The 22304-nt window shown below is 39.1% G+C and overlaps 1 protein-coding gene across 1 annotated transcript in view; it reads right to left on the bottom strand.

Moving 5' to 3' along the window:
- The window catches only part of ELAVL4 (ELAV like RNA binding protein 4), a 103077-nt gene that overhangs the window by 45804 nt on the left and 34969 nt on the right, over positions 1-22304 (bottom strand). The window contains exon 2 of the mRNA XM_007945868.2: positions 9230-9470. Coding sequence (XP_007944059.2) covers positions 9230-9470 — 241 coding nt within the window. The remainder of the gene's footprint in view (positions 1-9229; positions 9471-22304) is intronic.

Raw genomic sequence — 22304 nt, 5'->3', positions numbered from 1 at the left:
CAAATTATCAACATCCTTCTGTGTTAGGTCAGGTTATTTACGCAAAGTACAAAGAACATGAGCTTTGGTGTCCAACAGACTTGGGTTCAAATCCCAGCTTTACCACTTATTAACTTCAGATAAATTACTTAACCTCTCTGAGCTTCAGTTAGTTTGTCAACACAAAGGGGTTACGAACACTTACTCCACAGAGCAGCCCTGACTATCCTATTCACTATCCCTTGAAGATGTCTCTGAAGTTTGCCTCATGCTGCTTTCTCTGCATGGATTGGTCTCCTACAATCAAATGTCTACCAAGTTCAAGGCTAAGTTCAAGACTCATCCTTCTTAGACAGTTGCTCTGAGAGCTCCAGCCCAGTGTCATCTTTATCTCCTTAGAAAGTTCATAGCTGACCTCACTTGGCAGAAGCAGAGTGATAAGGTGACAGAAAGACCATAAGGCCTTGTGGCCAGCAAACCTATCTTTACTCATCAGCTGACTGACCCTAGGCCTTGGCCTCCTCATTTGCAAAATTAGTTTAATGCCACTTATCATGCATAACTGATGTAAAACTTCAATGAGATAACACACACAATATCCCTAGCACTGTAGCTGACTGATAGTAGGCATTCTAATCAAACCTCCAACCACACTGTAATTTTATGAATCCTTTTGTGTTATCATTTCAATGACAGTAATAACCAGTGCCTCCAAGGATGGGTTTGGGCCTTGGTGAAAAAAAAAAAAAAAAAGAAGAAAGCATCCCACAAAACAGCAAAGGTAGGGACTTACAATGATATGTCTCATAACCAGGCTTGCAGCCCCTTCTAAACCACAAGCCTCTGTCAGGCCCTATACTTTTACTGGCTTCCTCTTTGATTTGCCTCACTAGAAACAAACCATGGTCACAAACTCTGTTTTATCATCCTTGGTTTCCTCCCAGACCCTGATAGTCAATTTAGGAGAAGGAAAGGAAATAATATCTATTTGGTCTGAGAGAGCAACACTGTTGGCTGGTGAAAAATGTTTTATAAATGTAAAAGGCTTATACATATATATGGCCTCTATCTGAATTTTATCTTCTCTCCAAACTAGAAAGATCTTCTCCCATCAAAGCTCAATTTTGGGAATACAGAAAAAACGAAAAGGTAACTTAAAGATATTTAGTTCTTATAAGGAATAAAGACAGAGACAGAGAATTCATCCATTAAGAGTAGGAAGGGAGAAGTGGAATGGGGGTGAGGGGCAGACTGCAAAAAGAAATCACCACTAGCACAGTGCACAGAAGACAAGAAAAAAATGAATTTCCCATTAACACATTTCAGAAAGGACTTTCCTCCTACCCTGAAGCTGATGAATTAGATTTCTAGATAATGTGTGGAAATTTCAGTTTGCCATTACCTTCCTGCTTAGTTCCTAGTCTCAATCAACCAGGTCATTCTACAGAGAAGCCATGAGTGAGTGAGAGAGTGTGTGAGGGGTGTGTGTGTATATGTGAGTGTGTTGGGGGAAGGAGAGGAGGCTGAGTGAACAGAAAATTGGTCTTATGAACCAAACAGCCAGCTAAAGCACAGAAATAGAAAATCCTTAAAATACCCAGGCCTGATTCACATCCTAGGTAAAAATCTTTTGAGACATCTCTCCTGGGATGTACGACTACTTTCCTATGGTTATCTGAGTTCAGAAGCAGGGCAGAACCAGCTGATTTGGAAGGAAAGATGAAGGTGAAGGGAGCCAGGGGCAAAAGGAAACCCTATCTGGTCTGTAATCCTGACTATTGTCTTCTGGAAAAAACTGTCAAAAAACGAAGAAAGTACTTGTGCAAACTCTAAATCTCACAGCTCCACTCAATTGCCAACCTGTCCTAATTAGAAAGGATGGAGTTCTCTGATTGTCCTTGATGGGGATATAAACGGCACAATGATTGCATGGCTTACTGTTTGCACTTAACATTCTGACATTCTCCAAGCTTCCCTGTCAACAAGGCAGCCCCCACTGTGCTGTTTTCTAACCCCAACAGGCCACCAAATCTTTTCCATATCTAAAAATTTTCCATTCACCCCCAACATTAACCAACCCCCTCCCCCTAAATCAACAAATCAAATTCTTTTATCCTTTTTTGTGGAATATGCATAAGCTGACTGCAGAGAGGTGATAAATAAAATGACAGATGCAAATCTGATTTTCCTCCGAATTCAGAAGACACATCAAACTGTACCAAGCACATTTTCTAAATCAGCAGTAAATTATGCTGATAAATGCTACTACTTCCTCCATCCTTCCCACCACTAATGGATAGCCCTCTGATGTGCATGTAGAAAAGTTCATTCAGTAATCAATATCTGGGGATTTTCTTAGATGTGTATAATTGAGGCTGGGTTTTAACTATGGATAAATTTAAGGCAGCATCCATTTCAATATTGTACTTGCAAAAAAAAATAAAGCTGAACATAGTAAAGTGTTTTGTAAAGTGAGAATGTCAGAAGTTAAAAACCACACCAAGTCCTATGCTTCCTTGTTAAGATAAGTGGAGGTCTGTTTAATTAAAAATCTTTTTTTTTTAAATGTATAGTATGCTATTTTCCAAAACAAAAGATTCAGAGTTCTAATTATGTTTTCTCTGTACCATAAATTTTCATCTCCTAGATATACAAGCTGCATTGGTTTGTAAAGGGAAGAAATCAGTTTAGCATTTTTAGGGGAACAGTCAAAAAAAAGGAGCCTTGGTGGCACTGTGGTTAAGCTCGGATGCTAACTAAAAGGTTGGTGGGTTTGAATCCCATCAGCTGTTCCACAGGACAAAGATGTGGCAGTCTGCTTCCATAAAGATTTATAGCCATGGAAACCCTACTATGTCTTATAGGGTTGCTATTTGGTGGTGTAGTGGTTAACGTATTTGGCTGCTAACCAGAAGGTGAGTGGTTCAAACCCACCAGACGCTCCATGGAAGGCTGATGGGGCAATCTACTTCCATAAAGATTTATAGCCTTGGAAACGCAATGGGGGTCACTATGAGTTGGAATTGACTCGATGGCAGTGAATTCTTTTTATTTATTTATTTAAAGTCAGCATTGGCTCAATGCCAATGGGTTTGGGCTTTTGGGGCCATAGATAAACTATAAATTAGACAACTCACAACCTGTCAGTCCTCAGTTCAAGTCCCAGCTCTCTCACTTAGAAGCTAAGTCACCTGGGGCAAGTTACTCAACAGTTCCTAAGTCTAAGTTTCTTAATCTCTAAAATGGCTGTCTTAAGGATTCCATGAAAATCATATACTGATCTCAGCACAACACTTAGCACACAGTAAGTGCTCAATAAACTTGGTTACTACTATGCCACCAGAGCTCCTGATAAACTTGGTTACTACTATGATTCTGTTAGAAATCTCAATTTACTGTTTAAATGGGCTACTATATTGAAAGCAAAACACACTGAAGACACACACATGTATGAAAACTGCTGTCAGTGTCCTCATTTGTCTTTCCTGGATGTAAAAAATCATGCCAATAAATTCACCTCAGGGCTAATTCACATTCCAGGAATTCAAAGCACTTTTATGTGTTAGGACTTTTCAGAGTTTTTATTGGTTTTAAGATTATCCTAGAAATAAAACTCAACCAAATTCCCAAAGTCACTATAAGCCTATGATCCTTAAACATATATGAGGTAACATGAAACAATCTGCAATCCTCACCTTCCTCTCTCTCTTCAGCCTAAGACTGTATGAATGCTATGTTATGCCTCCTAGCCTTGACGGCTAACAGACACTCCCACCACTGCTGTGATCCATATCCCAAATCTCACCTACTGAGATGAACACTCAGGATTATTAGCACATTCACAAATCCAAGAAAGAATAGAAAGTACCCAAATGCCACTGCATCAAAACTGAGTTGGTTCCTTTAATTAGACAGGGATTCCAGATACAAAGGCAGTACTGATGTCAACAGTAGTGAAGTAGCTTTGTTTTGTTTTTCTACTGAATGATAACATTAATAAAGACACGTGTTACAAAGGAAAAAGCAAAGAGATGGATTAGAGGTGGTGTTTAGGGAATGTGGTCTTTATCCATTGGGGTGCAATTCTCACTAAGTTAATTTTTGGGGATGCTTAACTGCATTTGGCAATACTGCTTCTTATCAGACCCCTGATTTCTAAGAAGTCTACTCCTGCCCATTTCCTTAGTCCAAAGCAGAAGGATAAAAACACTTTTGTTCTTCGACCAGAATTTTAGCTCTATCCTTTTATCTTCCTTTCCTCTACCTAAATCCTAAACCCATCTTTCAAACCTCCCCCCCATCCCCCAATAACTCCTGCTAACACAGACCTAACCCTTTCTCAACCACTCACAACAGTTATGGTCTATCCCAAACACGAGTTACTCAAGACATTAATATTATAACTGAATTCAGTTTGGATTGCCCTGTCCTCAAAAATCCCCCACCAGAATTTTTATTTACCTGAAATGGACAGAAAACTACTCTTAAAAGCTGCACTGCATGGACATGTAGAGTGTGACATAAAGGAAAAATATAATCTTTTCTATCACTGAGATGCAAATAATCACACGATCTGGATAAGAAGATCAAATCCATTTTTTGTCCTACACTGATTTCTTTCTAGGGATTTTCTTTGTTACTTTTTTTTCCTGTCTCTATGCCTTTTGAGGTGGAGTGAATCACAGCTAAACCAAAACCCACTGCCGTCAAGTCATATCTGACTCATAGCCACCCCTCCTTGGGTTTCCAAGGCAGTATCACTATGGAAGTAGATTGCCCAACCCTCCTTCCTAGGAGTGGCCGGTGGGTTTGAACCACCAGCCTTCTGGTTAGCAGTCAAATGCCTTAGGTACTACGCTACCAGAGCTAGACATTTCTAAAATGTAATTTAGCATTCCAGTTCTGCTGGCTTCAAGACATATCCTGAGCCCCCTAACCCTGTCCTGGCCAAGCTATATGTTTCCTCCCCTAAGATACTGATTATCTAGAGGCTTAGATTTAGTAAGTCAATCACAATGCATGCAAAACAAAAATAAAAAGGCAATAAAGCAAAAAACAAGAAATGAAATCAAACCTCTTAAGTCTGTGTAAATAATATAATTTCTACAAGGGTCTGATGTTCTTTGCTTGAGTTTCTGGGTTGCATGAATCCTGTGGGCCATTTCCCTTTCTCTCCAGCAGCAGAAGCTGCAAGTGGATAAAGAAGAAATGCAAAGGACTTGGCTTACAATGCCATCACATGCCCATAGCCGCACACAAAATCAACTCAGGAGACGGGTCTTCTCTCCCAGTACCTAGATTATCCTGATAAGCATACTTTCCCAATTGGAAAAAGAAAACCTAATAGCTCTGGTAGCATAGTGGCTAAGACACTTGCCTGCTAACCAGACGGCTGGCGGTTCAAACCCACCAGCCACTCCTCGGAAGGAAGGTTGGGCAATCCTACTTCCGTAGTGATACTGCCTTGGAAACCCAAGGAGGGGTCGCTATGAGTCGGGGCCGACTCGATGGCACATAACAACAACAACAACAATACCTCTGAACAGATAAGTAGCAAAGATGTCTAAAAGCCCTGTAAGGAAATCTTAAACCTGGCACTTTCAGTGTATTTGGCTCTATTCTAAAGGAAGGCACAGGCTGAGTTGTATCCCTACAGGATGATAAATATTGCTATCATTGCCTGCCTTCCTGTCTCATTTAAAGCCATGCTGCATTGGGTAGACTCTCCAGAGGGTGGCCACTAACCCCTATTCAGAGGAACACAATGTTGTGTTGGGTTATGGGGGAGATGGGTTTTAAGCAGGTATGTGAACTTAACACAAACAGGCAGAGACCCTGCATATGCTTCATAAAATCATGCTTTTGGAAACTGGGTGAATCCCAGCTCCACTACCTACTGTGCTGCTCTGGAGAAGGTACTTAACTTCACTAAGCTTCAGTTTCCTCATCTAAGAAAGTGAAGACTGTTTTGAGTGCTAAATAAAATATGTATAGTGCTTAGCAAGTACCTGGCATACAGCTACAAAGAATCAAGCACAGAACAAGTACTTGATAAATAGTGACAATTATGTCCTCAGCATCATAAACCTTAAGTCTTTGCCCAAATTTCCTCTATGTGTTCTCAAATGGAGACTTCATTGACAAACCACAGCCAACAGTGAATCTAGCCTGCCAGCAATACCACCAACCGAGTTACTTAACTCTCTCTCTCTCAAGGGATCTTAAATTTATAAGCCAGAACCTTCTAAGGGGATCCACTATAATCTCGTAGGGAGTGGTTTAGGGCTGGGAAATCTTAATCTTGAATTCTTATCTCCTTGCCACCTCCCACCCTCCCAATCCTCCCACTGGATATTTAGAACTCCTTGTAAACTTCACAGGATCAAGATGCATTGAGATCTGTAGGAGGTGTTGGAGGAAAAGGGGGGACTGGGATGTTAAAAATCAGGGCAACAAAAATACCTATGATGTCATTTACCCTGACTTCTAAACCACCACCAGCAGCCTTTCAACTTGCCTGATGTGATACCTCACCTCTTGCAGCCTGTGTTATGACTTAATCCTAAATGTAGGCCTTGGAGGGTCTTCTGTTAGATTCCCACTCCTTCCTTACCTCCCCACAGCCTTCTCTCTCCTTCTCTGACTTTTAGCGTAGCCAATTAAACCTGAACAACGGGTGGATGGAGGAAATATGCTGCATCTATGGAATGGTACAGCAGGGACCAGTTTCACTGTTAATTTAAAATGCTAGAATTAATTAGGTAGTGTAAATGAAGAATTTAATAAGCACTCTTTACAACCACAAGTTCTACTTTTATTAAACACTGCTACCAAATGAGGGCAAATATCTCTGGTCTCTCTATATTTTCCTGCCTCATTCCCATAAGTTCTCTGCAAATAAAATTCTTTTCTTTCTTTCTTTTTCTGCCTGAATTAGAAAAAAAAAAAACACCACATAATTATAAATTTATGCCTGAATTGTACTTCTGCATTCAACCCGTAAGTTCCTTCTTTAAGCTCAGATGCTACTGTATGTCTCTGCTTGTACTGGAGAGGGTGCTAAACAAACCAAAGTTGACAATTTTGGTTTTGTACACCAAATTAAAGGCTGTCTTCGAAGCTGTCACTCCTATTCAAATCCACTCGGTGAACTACCAAATTAGCATTCTTTCAGTAAAGGAATCTGCTTGTTTAAACATGTGTCTTTAGAAAACAAGGAACAACACCATGAATCAGTACTTCTCAAAAATCTCACTACAGTTCTAAAGGAACTCTTCTGAAAAGGTGATTAATAATATTCACTAATATAGCAGGCAGAGTTTCTATTTAGAAGGTAAGGCTACACTAAAAATACATTTTCTATACAAGAGTGGGAGGAAGAATCATATGCTTAACTGGCTTTCATTTGGTTTGAATTATCATCCTATTATATAAAGATTACTCAGGAATCTAAACATTGGCTTTCTGAAAATATGGACAATTTTGTTAGAAGATCCAGCACTTTAAAGATAAGTTCATTAAAACCCATTTGCAGACCTTAACAAAATTTCTCTGTCCTGACTCCTTCCCCATCTCTCCCACCCCTCGCCCCTTGCCATTGAGTCAATTTTGACTCATAGCAACTCTCCTTAAAACATACTAACTGCATCCATAATAATATATACCAGTTGCCTTTGAGGCAATTCCAACTTACAGCAACCTCATGTGTGTCAGAGAACTGTGCTCCATAGAAATTTCAGTGGCTGGCTTTTTTGGAAGTTAATAACAGCCTTCATTTATTGAGGGACCAGTATGCCATAGGCATTGTGCTAGGCACTATACATCCAGTTTCTCATTTAATTCTTACAATAATCCTTTTAAGTATTATTGTCTAATTTTACAGTTGATGAAATTATGTTTGGAGGCCCAAGTGACTTACATTTTAGAAAGCAGTTTTATGATCTTGCAAAGTATTTAATTTATACCTATATAACTCATTGTTGTCGAGTCTACTCTGACTTACAGCGACCCTACAGGACAGAGCAGAACTGCCCCCATAGGGTTTCCAAGGCTGTAAACCTTTACCGAAGCAGAATGCCACATCTTTCTCCCACAGAGTGGCTGGGAGGTTAAAAGTGCCAACCCTTTGGTTAGCAGCCGAGTGCTTAACCACTGTGACACCAGGGCTCCTTATTTCATTTATAAGGGGGGGAACACTTACGTGAGAATTGGGAGAATAAGAGAATACTCATACCTCTGTGTTCACACATCCCTTGTATTCTCTGATTTAACATCAAGATAATCTATCCGCTATTTTAATCATATAGTTTCTTTTTTCTTGTATCAACCAACTGCTCAACAATTAAGTGATCCAGAGAAAGGGAAACAAAAGCCAACACTCAAAAGTGACAAGTACTTCAACTTGCAAGTGAATGACTTCAGGATTATTAGAGAGCTGAAGCTTCACTGCCATCATTAGTTAACCCAATATTTTCCCAAGAAAATATCCTCATTTCCAGTAAGATTACAGAGACATTCCTCCTCAGCCTCCCAGATATTATAAAGTCAGTGTACAGCAAACAGCAGGCCCTCAATGAACAGTTGTTGATTTGGAAAAAAATCAGTATCTAAAAATTCAAGTACTGAAGTTATATAGGGTGTTGTTTTATTTTGAAGTAAAAAGTGGCCAACTTCTCAAAGAGTATCTTCAAAACAAACAAATAAACTAAGAAAATACTTCATATGCAGACATTTGGTAAATATCTTCCTTCCTGCTGCAGAGCAGTTGATGCCACCATAATCTGCTGTCCAAATAGCCTGTTCTCCCCAGGAACAATAAGCCTCAGACACACGGAAGAACACTGGACACAAACAAAATCAAATGTTTGAGAGGAAAGGAAGAAAAGGATAAAAACTAGGTTGGAATATAGGAAGGACAGAGGTCAGAAATGAGAACTAAAGGACGAAGGGAAGGGGTGGCTGATTAAGAATAATGGGGGATAAAACCAAAGGAGCATTTCACAGGAAGTTGAGGAAGCTCCAGAATCTTCATCTGTTTCACAGCCTTACCAATCTACAATACGGTTTTATGCACGTATACACCCATGTATGAGTTTATCATTGTGTATCCACACCATCCCCGCGGGCAGACTATACAATGCAGACACTCAGATGCATCATCATGCATGTGCATTTCTGCTAAAGTCTGCACATCTCATCTGCCGGAACCACATATCTGCGAGTCTCGAGCCTGGATTACTGAGAAGCATACCTGTAATTTTGTCTCTCACGAGTTTGCAGGATTCTATTTCACCAATGCTCCCAAAGAGACTCCTGAATTCCTCTTGGGTCATATTTTGGGGTAAATAGTTGACTATGAGGTTGGTTTTGCTGTCATCTGTGGCCGCCCCTGTCTGCATCGGAGAAGGACAGTTTCTATTGTTGCTGGAGGGTCCATTGCTCGTATTGGAGGTCGGGCCATTTGACACCTGAGGCTCCATGGTGCTAATTATCTAAATAAAAATGAAAATAAAAAAAATAAGCCATATGAAATCTCAAAGACACAACTCAATTTCCTTTTAAGATTTTATTTTATTTTTGAAAGGAAAAAGAACAAGACAGAGCAAAAGAGACTTGATTGTGCACACAGCCAATTTAGAAGCATGTTTTTAACCAAAATGTTAAACTCCCCTTGCTATTTTTAGGCCAGCCCATAGATTCTGAACACAGACTAGAATGCAGTGGGAACTCTCCCATTATTTTGTTAATGAAAAGCTAATTCCTGTTTTCATTACACAATCACTCTCAGAAATGTATACTTAAGCCACACCAAATTATAATTAAAATGTAAAGTAATAATCATGATTAAAATTATAGTTCCATTAAAGCTGAAAAAGCTAAATATAGAGGGTTACACTCACAAGATCAAATACAGTACCTGTTTATTAACTATCTCATAAAGTAAAATGACATTAAATTAAGTGGGGCCGTTCCATATGGAAAAGGCTTAGATTTTCACTGATGCTTAATCGCTGATCCCATTTCAGATTTCATAAGCACATACTGGGGAGCTACAAAGTTATCTAATAATTTTTCTACCCAGTCACTCTGTTACTGTGTCTTCTAGATCTCTGATAAAATAAAAACATGAAGGAAAGTTCTCTCTAGGTCTCTGCCTTAGGTCCAGCACAGCCTGAGGCCAATCTCTCAAATATCACTCAAAAAGGACTTTGTCTGGATTTAAGTATTTACTTAAATATTTCCCCAGATGTGTGAAATGCTCCAGGCAGCAAGCATGGAAATGAAGAGATGAGTATGATTTAGTCTATACCCTCAAGGAGTTTACAGTCTAGTAGAGGATACAGACAGCTCAAGATAGGACAATGGACGTGTAGTAGAGCAATTACCCCCACTTATAGTTTACGGAGATTCAGGAGAAGTCCTGAAAAGATAACGGTAGAAAATGTAAGCTTGTGGAGCCAGGTCATGAAGATGCCTTGTATGGGATGACAAACGTGGACAATTAAAAAACGGCATATCCAGAAGGCACTTAAGGGAATAAAATCTAGTTCAAATAACTGTCCTTGTTGAGATGAAGTCCAGAGATGTCTGGTGACTTCTTTGTCATCTCAGAGGAGTGAGGGCAAGTCTGAACCCGCACCCAGGTTTCCTGGCCCCTAATGCAGTCCATCATTTCCACCTTTCCAGTCTAGGCTATAACTGTCCTTTATCTATCCATCATGGCATTGCCTCCATCTGCTTTGAAATTTCTCCATATTTCTGCACCTAGATTGTCAGCTTGTTGGAAACAGTATCATGCTCTGCCATTGACTAACTCTATCAGTTTTGGCAAGGAACATAAATTCCTAGAGCCTCAGTTTTCCTCATTTGAAAAATGGGAACAATGCCACATGCCTTGCAAGGTTGTGAGAAGGATGCAATGAGATAATTTATGTGAAGCAATAGAACAGTAGAGGGTCATCAAAAAGGAGGAAGACCCTCAGTGAGGTGGACTGACATAGTGGCTGCAACAACAGACCCAAACACAGCACTGATTGTGAGGATGGTATGAGACCGGGCAATGTTTCATTCAGTTGTACACAGGGTAGCTCTGAGATGGAACTAAATCAATGGTACTTAACAAAAATAACATCCAGCACTGAGAATACTTTCAGCATCTCCAGTGAAGATGGTATTTCACAGAAGGGATGCCCAAGCCCTATCTCATTTTCACAAACAGCCATTTCCTTTGGCCATTGGCATTTAAACCAGAAGCAGGACTGTCAGCTCAGCATAAAAACGGGATAGGATCTTTCTATACATTTTATAGGTGAGGAAAGTGAGTCTTAGCAAGCATCTGATAACTAACTTGTAGCTTCCATTATTATTATCATTTGTCTGCCCAGAGAGCTCTTTTTCAATATAATGTACGTGTAGTAAAGTGTAAATCTTAAGGACACCACTCAATTAATTTTCACAAAGTGAACACAATACACACCTGGATAATCACCTTTCATATCATGATTTAGATACAAATCCCTCAACCCCAAAGGTAACAGATAACTCCAGAGATAAGTTTCATCTGTTTTTGAACATTATATACATACAGTACAATAAATACACTTTTTGTCTTTTTCACACATTACGTCTGGAGAGTCATCTATATTATAACACATAGCAGTAGGTTGTTCTCCACAGTTGTATAGAATTTCATCGTATGAAAATATCACATTTTATTTGTCTGTTCCAGTACTGATATGCATTTGGGTTGTTTCTAGTTTTGAACTACTATAAATAATGATTGAAACTAGAAATAACCCAAATGCACATTATGTACTTGCCTTTTGGTATATTTGGGCACACATTTCTGTTGGCTATACTCCTAGGAGTATATTGTTGGGCAATAGGGTATACATAGGGTATATTTATGTTCAGCTTTAGTAAATACTGCCAACATTTTCCAAAGTGGTTATACAAATTATACTTCTACCAGCAGAGTATGGAAGTTCCAGTTGCTCCACATCCTCCTCAACATTCAGAGATATATTTTTTCTTTTTTCTTATTTTCTCAGAGTGGTAGTATAAAAAGGAAAGGATTTTTTGTTTTGAGTCAAGATGACAGTTGATATAAAATTCTAGTTTTATCACTTATTAACTATGTGATTCCAGGCAGGTTACTTCAATTCTCTGAGCCTCAGTTTCTTCTTCTGTAAAACTAGAATAAAACCTACCGTGAAGGGTAATCAAAAGTACAGATTACATCTAGTAAGTGCCTAAAACAAAATCCTAAAGGTGTCTTAACTATTACTCCTCATCATGCCCCATGAAGGTCAAGCTTTACTCTAATTGTTTCCTTTTCTGAGGATCACGAATGGGAAATGAAACCAAAAGGAAACAGAAAACGAAGTCTCAAGAGCAACCAGGGCTATAACGCAGACTGAGGAAGGTGGGGAATCTTCTAAGATTCTTTACCATCACATAAGTAACTTAAGTGGTTCTACCTATCATATTCCCAGAACTTCGTGGCTTAAGGTCAACTGTGGGATTCTAGAAGGCTGGTCCAGACAACAAGGGCAAAGCAAAAAATCTTTTGAGAAGGATATTTAATCATGGTTTCAAACTGCACTCAGCAAAGCCAATTCAGCTGCCCCTGAGATAAGAGTCTAGGAAAAGAATCAGGGAGAAGCGCCAGGAGAAGGGAGACTGGGAATGGGGATGACACTGTAGAGGATGAGCCCAACTGCTGGATGGGAGGTAGGTTTCCGCTCTGCAAGCTGGTCAGCCTCCTGGGTCTCTGCAATGTCTCCATCTGCTGTATCATCTCACTGCTTCACTGGGTCAGGTGTCCAGGCAACAAACACATACGGAGCACTGCCAACTCCATAAGGAACTTGAGAAACAGAATTTATTCCATTCAGGAGGCCTGGCTAGCAGAACCCCTAAGCTTCCTAATGACTACATTTCCATTTAATGACAGAAAAAAAAAATCAGCCCTACCATCTAAAGAACACCTTCCCTGCTCTCTATCTTCTTCAGGTTGTCTCAATTACCCTTCTTAGCACTTTCCTACAAACACCTAAAAAACCGAGGCAGCTTCTTTGTTGGTAATGATGGAATATATAAAAGAATGTAAGTCATACCTAAGCATGCTGAGATTCTGTGGAACCACGACTGCTAAAGGTCACCTCCAGTGAGAACCCTGACAGCAAGGTTTCTCTTTCAATCACTAGATGCCAGCCTCAAAGACACAAGCACTTACCCCTGTGAACTTCTCATGGGTCTCCCTGTTCAAGGAAGGGCTAGGAACTATCAAGTTTGAAGCAAAGTAATTTTAGTTTCCCAGTCAGTCTTCTGGTAACCTTAAAGCCTATATGGATTTCCTAATTTTTGTTAACTCTAATAGTTTAGCCCCGTCTGTATCAGAAAATTCCACTGTGCCCATTTTGGGGAAAAAAAAAAAAAATTAGATATAACACTAACTACTGAGCTACTCCATGAATATGAAACTATAGCATTTTAAGGTCACATGATAGATCTTCAAGAGAGGACACTCGGACTGTCTACTTGGGAACCAGACCAGTGGAGGAGATGTATATTGATGGAAAATATATCCTCCAAGTACATAGACTGGTAAGGAAACATCAGAACACTTCCTTTCTCAGACTAAGGCCTCTGATATTCTAAGAACACAGTTTTTGTTGTAAACAGATTTATCAGCTACTTAAGTGTGCATATCTAATTTAACGAATTAATTTAATTCTGTGTGGGTCTCACAGCCAACTTTGCAGCTGACCATGTTCCAAACCTCTGACTTGTTCCCCTCTTCATCTGAATGGCAATTAAGAACCAAATTACAGTCAGCATCCAGGAGAGAACACTGAGGAGGTTCAGTTGACTTCAAAATCTAATGGTTGCACAAAGCACTACATTAAATCTTTTATGTTCCCGTGATATATTTTAAGAAACATTATACAGGCAGAAAATTTCAGGGATAAACTATTAGAGCAGTGCACAATAACGTAGGCACTCAAATCCTGTCATTGTAAATGTCAATGGTTTGAATGACTAATTACTCACACTCAACGCATTAACCTCACCCCTCCCATCACTCTTTTCTGGAAAATATACAACAAAAGCGAGAGGGAAAGCCTCAGACAAGCAGCTGCCAGATCATTGCTCAGGGTTGTTTATCTCTGCGGAAGGGAAGTAAGGAGCAGAGGCTGGGATCAACCTTTTTCTCTGAGTGCTTCTGAAACAAAAAGCTGACTCTCTTTACCCCTCACGGCACCTCCCTGGTCACAATCTCAGGTCCTTCTTGATGGTTCTAATGATCTATTTAGTCACATCTCTTGCCATCGCCCACCTGAGATAACTGTGACCTTTCATTACTTCCTGGACATGCTTCATCATATGCATATAAAAAGAACTTATTTCCACTATAGCTAGATGTGGGTATATTTAGATCAACAGCAATGGAGCCAAAGGCTGCCAGGCACTGTGCTAGGTTCTGGGTACACAGACAAGGAGCCAGCCCTCACAGAGTTCACAGTGTGGATGCATGACAGATATTAAAGAACATTAGGGACCACTGAGCCCAACCTCTTAATTTTAATGATGAGGAACCTGAGGGCCAGGAAAGGGAAATGACTTGCCCAAGGTCACACGGCTAGTAAGTGGCAGAGATGTGACAGGATCTCAGGTCTGCAGACTACTACACTTGACTACTCTGTGAGAAGGCAGACATACTGATTTGAATGAGGGCTTACTTTTTTGGGGGGGACTGGAGAGGGGCTGGGGGAGTGGAAAGGGCTGGCCACACCATAGAAGTCTATCTGAACAGAGGTGTGCAGAAGTATTTCTCTCCATACCTTTCCGTGTATTGCACTGTACAGCTTAAAAAGAATGACAACCTGAACTCTGGGCTCCATGGCACAGAAGCCACATCTGCTTTGTTTATTATGGTATCTCCTGCACGTAGAACAGGGCCTGACTCATGGTAGGTTCTGGATAAAGGGCTGTTGAATGAAAGTCCTTTTATGCCCAATAGTTCACTGGATCTCTCTGATAACCACATGAAGCACAAGCAGTCAGATATTAACATCCCTCCCATTTATTGGATACTAAAAGGATAGAGCAGGTAAGCTGCCAGTCTAAGGAAGGTCTCCCAGTATTCATTCATTACAGTCATTTATTGAGCATCAATTATATGCCAGGTGTACATTTCTATATTATTTGAAGTGTAGGCTTTAAGAAACATTTATTCAAGCAGGAAGGTTGAACTTTTGGCTGGCAGGGACCCCTTAGAGAACCTGTTGAATGCCTTGGCCCTTTCTCCTCAGAAAAAAATTGTATGTGTACATATTTTATGTACACTAAAACCAATCAATTGTCTATGGATTAAGAGCCCTAAACATGAGCCTTCCCATATAAGCCTGAGACATTTCTGGTGCATTTCTACCTTTGTGTAGACTAACAACCTTTTTACTTCTTGATAGGGAAGTTCAGAATCTCCCCTACCACCACACACACACATACACTCACCCACCACCAGTCAGTTGAGCATGTTGGCTTGCAGCATATTGTATCTGTCATCCTAACCAGACCCCTCCTTAGACCAGCCTGATTTAGCCATCACTCAGGAGGAAGAGGGTAGAGCCTGGTTGTTAGACCACCTTATGGTCTTACTAGTATCAAAATGAATTACCAATGCTTCAAACTGGTTTGAACTAGGTCAGTCATGGCCAAGGCAATGAAATCAGAACAGACCCAAATTTTAAAAAATTGTGTGAAGTGGAATGGTAACAGGAATGGGAAAAAATTACAGGTTGAAGTCTTGGAATGGGAGACTCAAAAGATGCAGTGAAATCTTTCAGGAGCCTGATTTGGGAAACTGGATTATTGGCAGGACTATGGACAGTGACACACATTCAAAGTACCACAGTTGGCCCCCATTTTCATATGGGGCACCATTGTTTCTGACTCTGATGATCAAGAGATTTGGTTGCCATGTAACATACATGCTGCCTTTATGTTCTAAGAGGGAGATTAAGTTTCTAGCAGGGTGTAATTTTTCCCATTCTGGTTCACCCACATTTTACTTTCAGGTCCGTTCAGGTTTTACTTCATCAGCCATGACTAAACCAAGAAGAACTGGTTCAAAGCCATTGGGAATACTAATGGTACCTCCCCTCACAGAATTGTCCTGAAGACTGAAAGAGATAATATACACAAAGCCCTCTTCATTGTGCCTGACACGATAATCCCTCCACAGATGTTAGCTATAACTATTAATATTATTACAACAGAGAGAAGAGAATAAGGAGAAATACAAACACCAACACCTAAGAAACTAGGTTGGGAGTTAGAAGAGAAAAGCTAAGAATAGCAATACAATCAAATGGTAAAAACTTTCTTCCCTTACAAATCACTCTTTCCATATAATTTCTTGCTTTCAGAATACATTCATTCTTTAATCAAACAAATACTTATTGCTGACAGGTCCATATGTCAGAGAGTGCATTTGCTGTAGTCAGTCAAGTCTTTGAAAGGTATTAAGCAAGGCCACTCTAAAATTCTAAAAATGTACTTAATCAGTTGCTATCGAGTCAGTTCCAACTTGTATCAGAATAGCAGTGTGCTCCATAGTGTTTTCTATGGCTGGTTTTTCAGAAGTAGATTGCCAGACCTTTCTTCCGAGGTGCCTCTGGGTGGGCTTGAACTGCCAACACTTCAGTTAGCAGCCGAGCATGTAAATTGTTTCATCACCTAGGGACGCTTAAAAAAAAAAACAAAAACAGTACTTAAAGCCCTCTTTTAATATTTATTTCATCAACTCATGAACTCTGTAAACCTCCTTTCATCTCCTGCTCTTCACAAGTTTATTCAAGTTTGGGGGAAGTCAGGCTATAGTTATAGGACTGGTCCTCCTCCAGATGACTGAGGACAGAGTCATTGTTCCCAGGCCCCAGAAAGTCACATCAGAGGTGTCAGTATAGCCCCGTCACCGACTCTCTCAGCCATACTGTATGATGTTCTCACTCTAATATTTTCCATAAAAATGGCAGTCTGACAATAAACTATATTCAGCCTTGCATTTATGTATCTTAACCTATTTTACACTTTCAGGATTTATTTCATGAGGCAAATAAAAGTTTACAGCTTTACATTATAGGAACCTGCTCTGATGTAGAACTCCTCACTACTGACATTCATCATCCAAGAGCCCAGTGCAGGGCCGTCATGCCCCCATCACGGTCCTCTCAGCAGTTCTCAATAACTGGTTTTCTGGGGCAGATGTGGCTTTGCTACTCAATTCATGAAAAGGGGTCAAGAGGAAGGAACCAAGGAAAATCACAGGAATATGATGTTTCTTTTCCAAATACCCCCTCCTTTGCTTTCAGCCCCATCTGAATGCCTGCATGCCCAAAAATGACAGAGATGCTGAATGAATGCACTGATTCCAAACATGTCTCAGGTGTGTACATCTAAGACATACACATGTATTTTATTAAATATTTTAACAAATATTAAATTTTTTTTTTTAATGATAGTGGAGGGACTTTTGAAATATATGTATAAAAGCGTACCCTTATGTAACAGAGCAAGTGCTCCCGAGAGCATGAAGACTAATGTTTACCAAGGGCAGTCACTGAATCAAACCATTAAAGAAATAGATTTAAATTATTCATGAGAACAAAAATAAAAGTCCTAATTCTCTTTGTAGGCATTTCCCACTTAGCCCTTATAAAATTCTGATACGCAGTATGTTAGACTCTAGTGGAGCAGCCCAGACTATTGCATCTCATCCACCTTTCAAAACCCTGAAAAACAAATTCCCCAAGTTAGAAAATGACACAGCAGGCTTTGTGTTCCTGAAGACAGACATTATTTTTAGGAATAATTCCTCACTTCTCTTCTTCCTTCTTGAAAGATACTAAAAATGTCCTTACACCCCTTCCCTTCAATTTAATATTTCTTTAAAGTTTCTGCTATCATCTTATGAAATCCATACCCTCCTTTCCATCTTTTCAAGAGGCTTTAATTCACTCAGATCCCTTCAGGTTAATCTATTTTTAAAATGCTACTCTTTCCTGGTTATGATTCAATATAGAAGGAGACACATGTTATTAATGGGATCCTAGAGGAGGGGCTGAGATCAATGATCTGATTCCTCTAAGAAAAGGAAACTTGGAAATACATTCCCTACCCCCGCCCATATGTATACACAGAGATTACAGGTAATAACTCACAAAGGCCACTGGACGGGGATTCTGACCGAAGACTGCACTTATGTCCCCCAAAATCATTGACAAATTTTGTGCAGAATCTGCTGGAAGGTAAGTAGAAAACTCTAGAAAAAATACTTCATTTCAACTGGGGAAAACATGCTGACAGCTTAATAATACCTTTAGGCAGATGCACAAATAACCTGAAAGACCTATTTACTCTAGGAAGTTCTGTGGTAATAAATTCTCAGCATATCCTTAAAACAAGTGTATTCAATTCAATAACACAAGTTCATTGAGTGCTATTATAGACCAAGGTGTTGTTCTAGAAACTGGGGAAACAAAGGTAATTTGGTTCCTGCCCTTAGAGGATTCAAGTTGGGCAGATGGAAGATGGTGGTATATAAACAAGTAATTAAAATCAATAGCACATACCCCATTCTTTTAAACTATCCCCTCCAGAGTTTCTCTAATGACTCCCCCTCCTCATCAAAAGCACATAAATTAAACACACAAACACCACCCCTATGCTAGAATCCCCGGGTGGTGTAAATGGTTAACTAACTTGGCTGCTAATCAAAAGGTTGGCAGTTCCAGTCCACCTAAAGGTGCTTTAGAAGAAAGGCCTAGAGAGCTACTTCTGAAATAATAGCTATTGAAAACTGTATGGAGCACTCTTCTACTCGGACACACATGGAGTTGCCATGAGTCAGAATCAACTCCATGGCAACTGGTACTGGTAACCCTATCCTGTTTTAGTACTGAACTGACAGTCTTGCTTCTGGTCTAAATGTCTTTAGCCTAAGCAAATGACTATTTGTAAAAATGACGTAGCCTTGAGGCATCCTTCCTTTGAAACAGCATCTTCTTCACTGGAAATGCCAAAAATATTTTCAGTGCTGGTTGTTGTTATTGATTCAGTTCCACTCTTAGCAACCCTTTCTACAACACAACAAAACACTGCCCAGTCCTGCACCATCCTCACAATCCTTGCTATGTTTGAGCCCATTGTTTCAGCCACTATGTCAATCCATCTTGTTGAGGGTCTTCCTTTGCTTTACTGATCCTCTACCTTACTAAGCATGATCTCCTTCTCCAGGAACTGGTCCTTCTTTATAATAATATGTCCTAAGTACATGAGACCAAGTCTTCCCAACCTTGCTTCTAAGGAGCTTTCTGGCTATACTTCTTTCAAGAAATATTTGTTAGTTCTTTTGGCAGTCCATGGAATATTCAATATTCCTTGCCAACACCATAATTCAAAGGCACCAACTCTTTTTGGGGCTTTCTTATTCATTGTCTAGCTTTCCTATGCAGATGAGGCAACTGAAAACAGGTATCACGGCTAGGGTAAGTACACCTTAGTCCTCAAATGGACATCTTTGTCTTTTAACACTTTAAAGAGGTCTTTTTTCGCATATTTGCCCAATACAATATGTCATCTGAGTGCTGCTTCCACAGGTATTTATTATGGATCCAGGTAAATGAAATCTTTGACAACTTCAATATTTTCTGTTGATCATGATGTTGCTTATTGGTCTGTTTGGTTATTTTTATGTTGAAGTATAATCCACAATGAAAGCTGTAGTCTTTGTTCTTCATCAGTTAGTGCTTCAAGTCATCTTTACTTTCAGCAAGTAACATTGTGTCATCTGTATTCTGCAGGTTGTTAATGAGTCTTTGTCCAATCCTGATGCTACTTTCTTCTTCATATAGTCCAGCTTCTTGGATTGTTTGCTCAGCATGCAGCTTGAATAAGTATGGTAAAGACACACCCTTTCCTGATTTTAAACTACACAGTATGCCTTGTTCTTTTTGAATAATTGCCTCTTGGTCTGTGTACAGGTTCCTTATGAGCACAATTAAATGCCCTGGAATTTCCATTCTTCCCAATGTTATCCGTAATTTGTTGTGATACACCCAGTCAAATGCCTTTACATAGTCAATAAAGCACAGGTAATCTGCGATCCACCTTCAACCAAGATCCACGTAACATAAGCAGTGATAACCCTCATTCCACATCCTTGTTGATGTACTGCTGCAATCATTTTTGAATTATCTTCAGCAAAAATTAGTTGCATGTGATATTAATGATATTGTTTGATAATTTCCACGTTCTTTTGGACCTCCTTTCTTTGGATATCTTCCAATCGATTAGCCAGGTAGCTGTCTTCCAAATTTCTTGGTATAGACAAGTTAGTGCTTAGGGAATTGTATCTAAGTTGCCTGTTTGGGGTGTGGCCCAGACAGAAAGGGGATACTTTTCTTTTATTTCCAGATTTTTTTTTTTTTTTTGGTACCTAAAACTTGTAGATTTGTATTATACAAGGACAATCAATAAAGGAAGAATATAATGATGACAAAAAAAAAAAAATGCCAGTAGTCAGGGCTTCTGAAAAATCAGCAGCTGTTGGAAAGAACAAGAGGCATTAATACTTAAAATACCAGGGCCAACATGGATATGAAAAGCATAATCAAAATTTAATTTCTACTAGGCATTATTCTCAAATTCACAGAAATCCAAGTTTTTAATCCTCTTCCCCAGGGGCACTACACATATTTCTTCTCCTAAATTAATAGTGGCCTCCTTTACGTCTCACAATGTTTCTTCAGGGCTTCAGTTTGAACCTAAAATGATTTTCTGGTATAGTCTTGGTAACAATAACAAAAAAATCAAACCAGTTGCCGTCAGGTTGATTTCTTGAAATTTCTGTGGAATGTAGTTGTGGTAAAGCCTCTATGTATTTGGTTATAACTGATTCTTTACAGCAAACTCTCTAGTACTGCAAACAGCTTAATCATCAAGTTCATTAGAAAGATGGAATCTTTCCTTCATTTCCCCCTCTACTCAGTTCTCTTTTCCAAACTGGCCATACATAAATACAACCTAAAACTTCCAAAAAAAATTTTTTTTTTGTTAACATCGTATTTGAAAAGGCAAATATTTTCATTTTACTATAAATAAAACTTCATAGGCAAGCTCAGGCTTCCTGCAAAAAATATTAGCTCTAATAAAAAAAAATCAACTAAAAAATATTTTCTTTCTCATCTGTCCTCTGATCCTTTCTGAACTCTGAATGTTAATACGGATAAAACAACAAAATATCTAATAAGCTATGGGTACCTATTGGGATGGGAACTAGTTGTGATGGTAAATATGTTTCTTTATTTCCCATACAAAGGACAGTTAATGAAACATTTGAAAAACTGCCCACAGACTGCTTAAGTCGATTTATCTTCTGATTAAATGCATAAACAATAGCCAATGGCACAATTCATGTAAACATAAGTATTGTATGTTTATAAAATGCTTGACTAGTACTCAGAGAAATATAATGAGATTTAGTTGTAAAAATAAATGTGCTATTCTACATATATATTGTGATCTAAAGCATTAGGCCACATTTCTAAATGGAAGTTTTATGCACATTTAGATTAAATTCTTTATAAAAATATATTTTATTTTGAAAATAAATACTTGTTTTCTTAACATAGCTAGGGAGGATGGGGAGGAGAGTGACGGGGAGAAGAGAGGGTTAAAATCTAGAAAAATCTGTGTAGAGCAACCTTCTTATTGTTAAAAGGAATCACATAATGCTAACAGCTTTTTCAATTGTGCAGTTCAAAGGAGAGAAATTATTTGTGGGCATTCTGAAGTTAAGATATTGAGTAAATTAAAATGGTTCCAAGAATTTCAATATATCCATAAGTGGCCGTGGTAAATTATACTCATGGACAATTCACACTGCCTCATTTATATTACATCTACATGTTCATTAGCAAAAAGATTCTAAATGTCATTCTGACAGGGTAGCTTTAAATCCGAAAATTACTTTAACATACTTCAAATTTTATTGGTAATTTTCCCCATCCCTACCTTCCAATTTTTTTTTTTTAATAAGAGGGAAACATTAGAAAAAACTATTTTTATGTAAGAGAATTGTATCCACGTTATCCTTCTAGCTATCTCAGATAGCTAGTTGGGCAATATAATCCTCCTGGACGCATTCTGGGAAAGCAGAATTGGCAGGAGTCAAACTGGGCTCTACAAAATTAGTATTGGTGAGAATTCAGACATGGGCTAGGAGAAGCCTGTCTTTGAATTATTTGTAGGCATCGTGT

This window comes from Orycteropus afer, unplaced genomic scaffold (assembly GCF_000298275.1).
Source record: "Orycteropus afer afer isolate SDZICR_OR568_19922 unplaced genomic scaffold, OryAfe1.0 scaffold00145, whole genome shotgun sequence".
Taxonomy (NCBI): Eukaryota; Metazoa; Chordata; class Mammalia; order Tubulidentata; family Orycteropodidae; genus Orycteropus; species Orycteropus afer.
The sequence above is the reverse complement of the archived record's forward strand: the minus strand, read 5'-3'. Positions and strand labels throughout refer to the sequence as shown.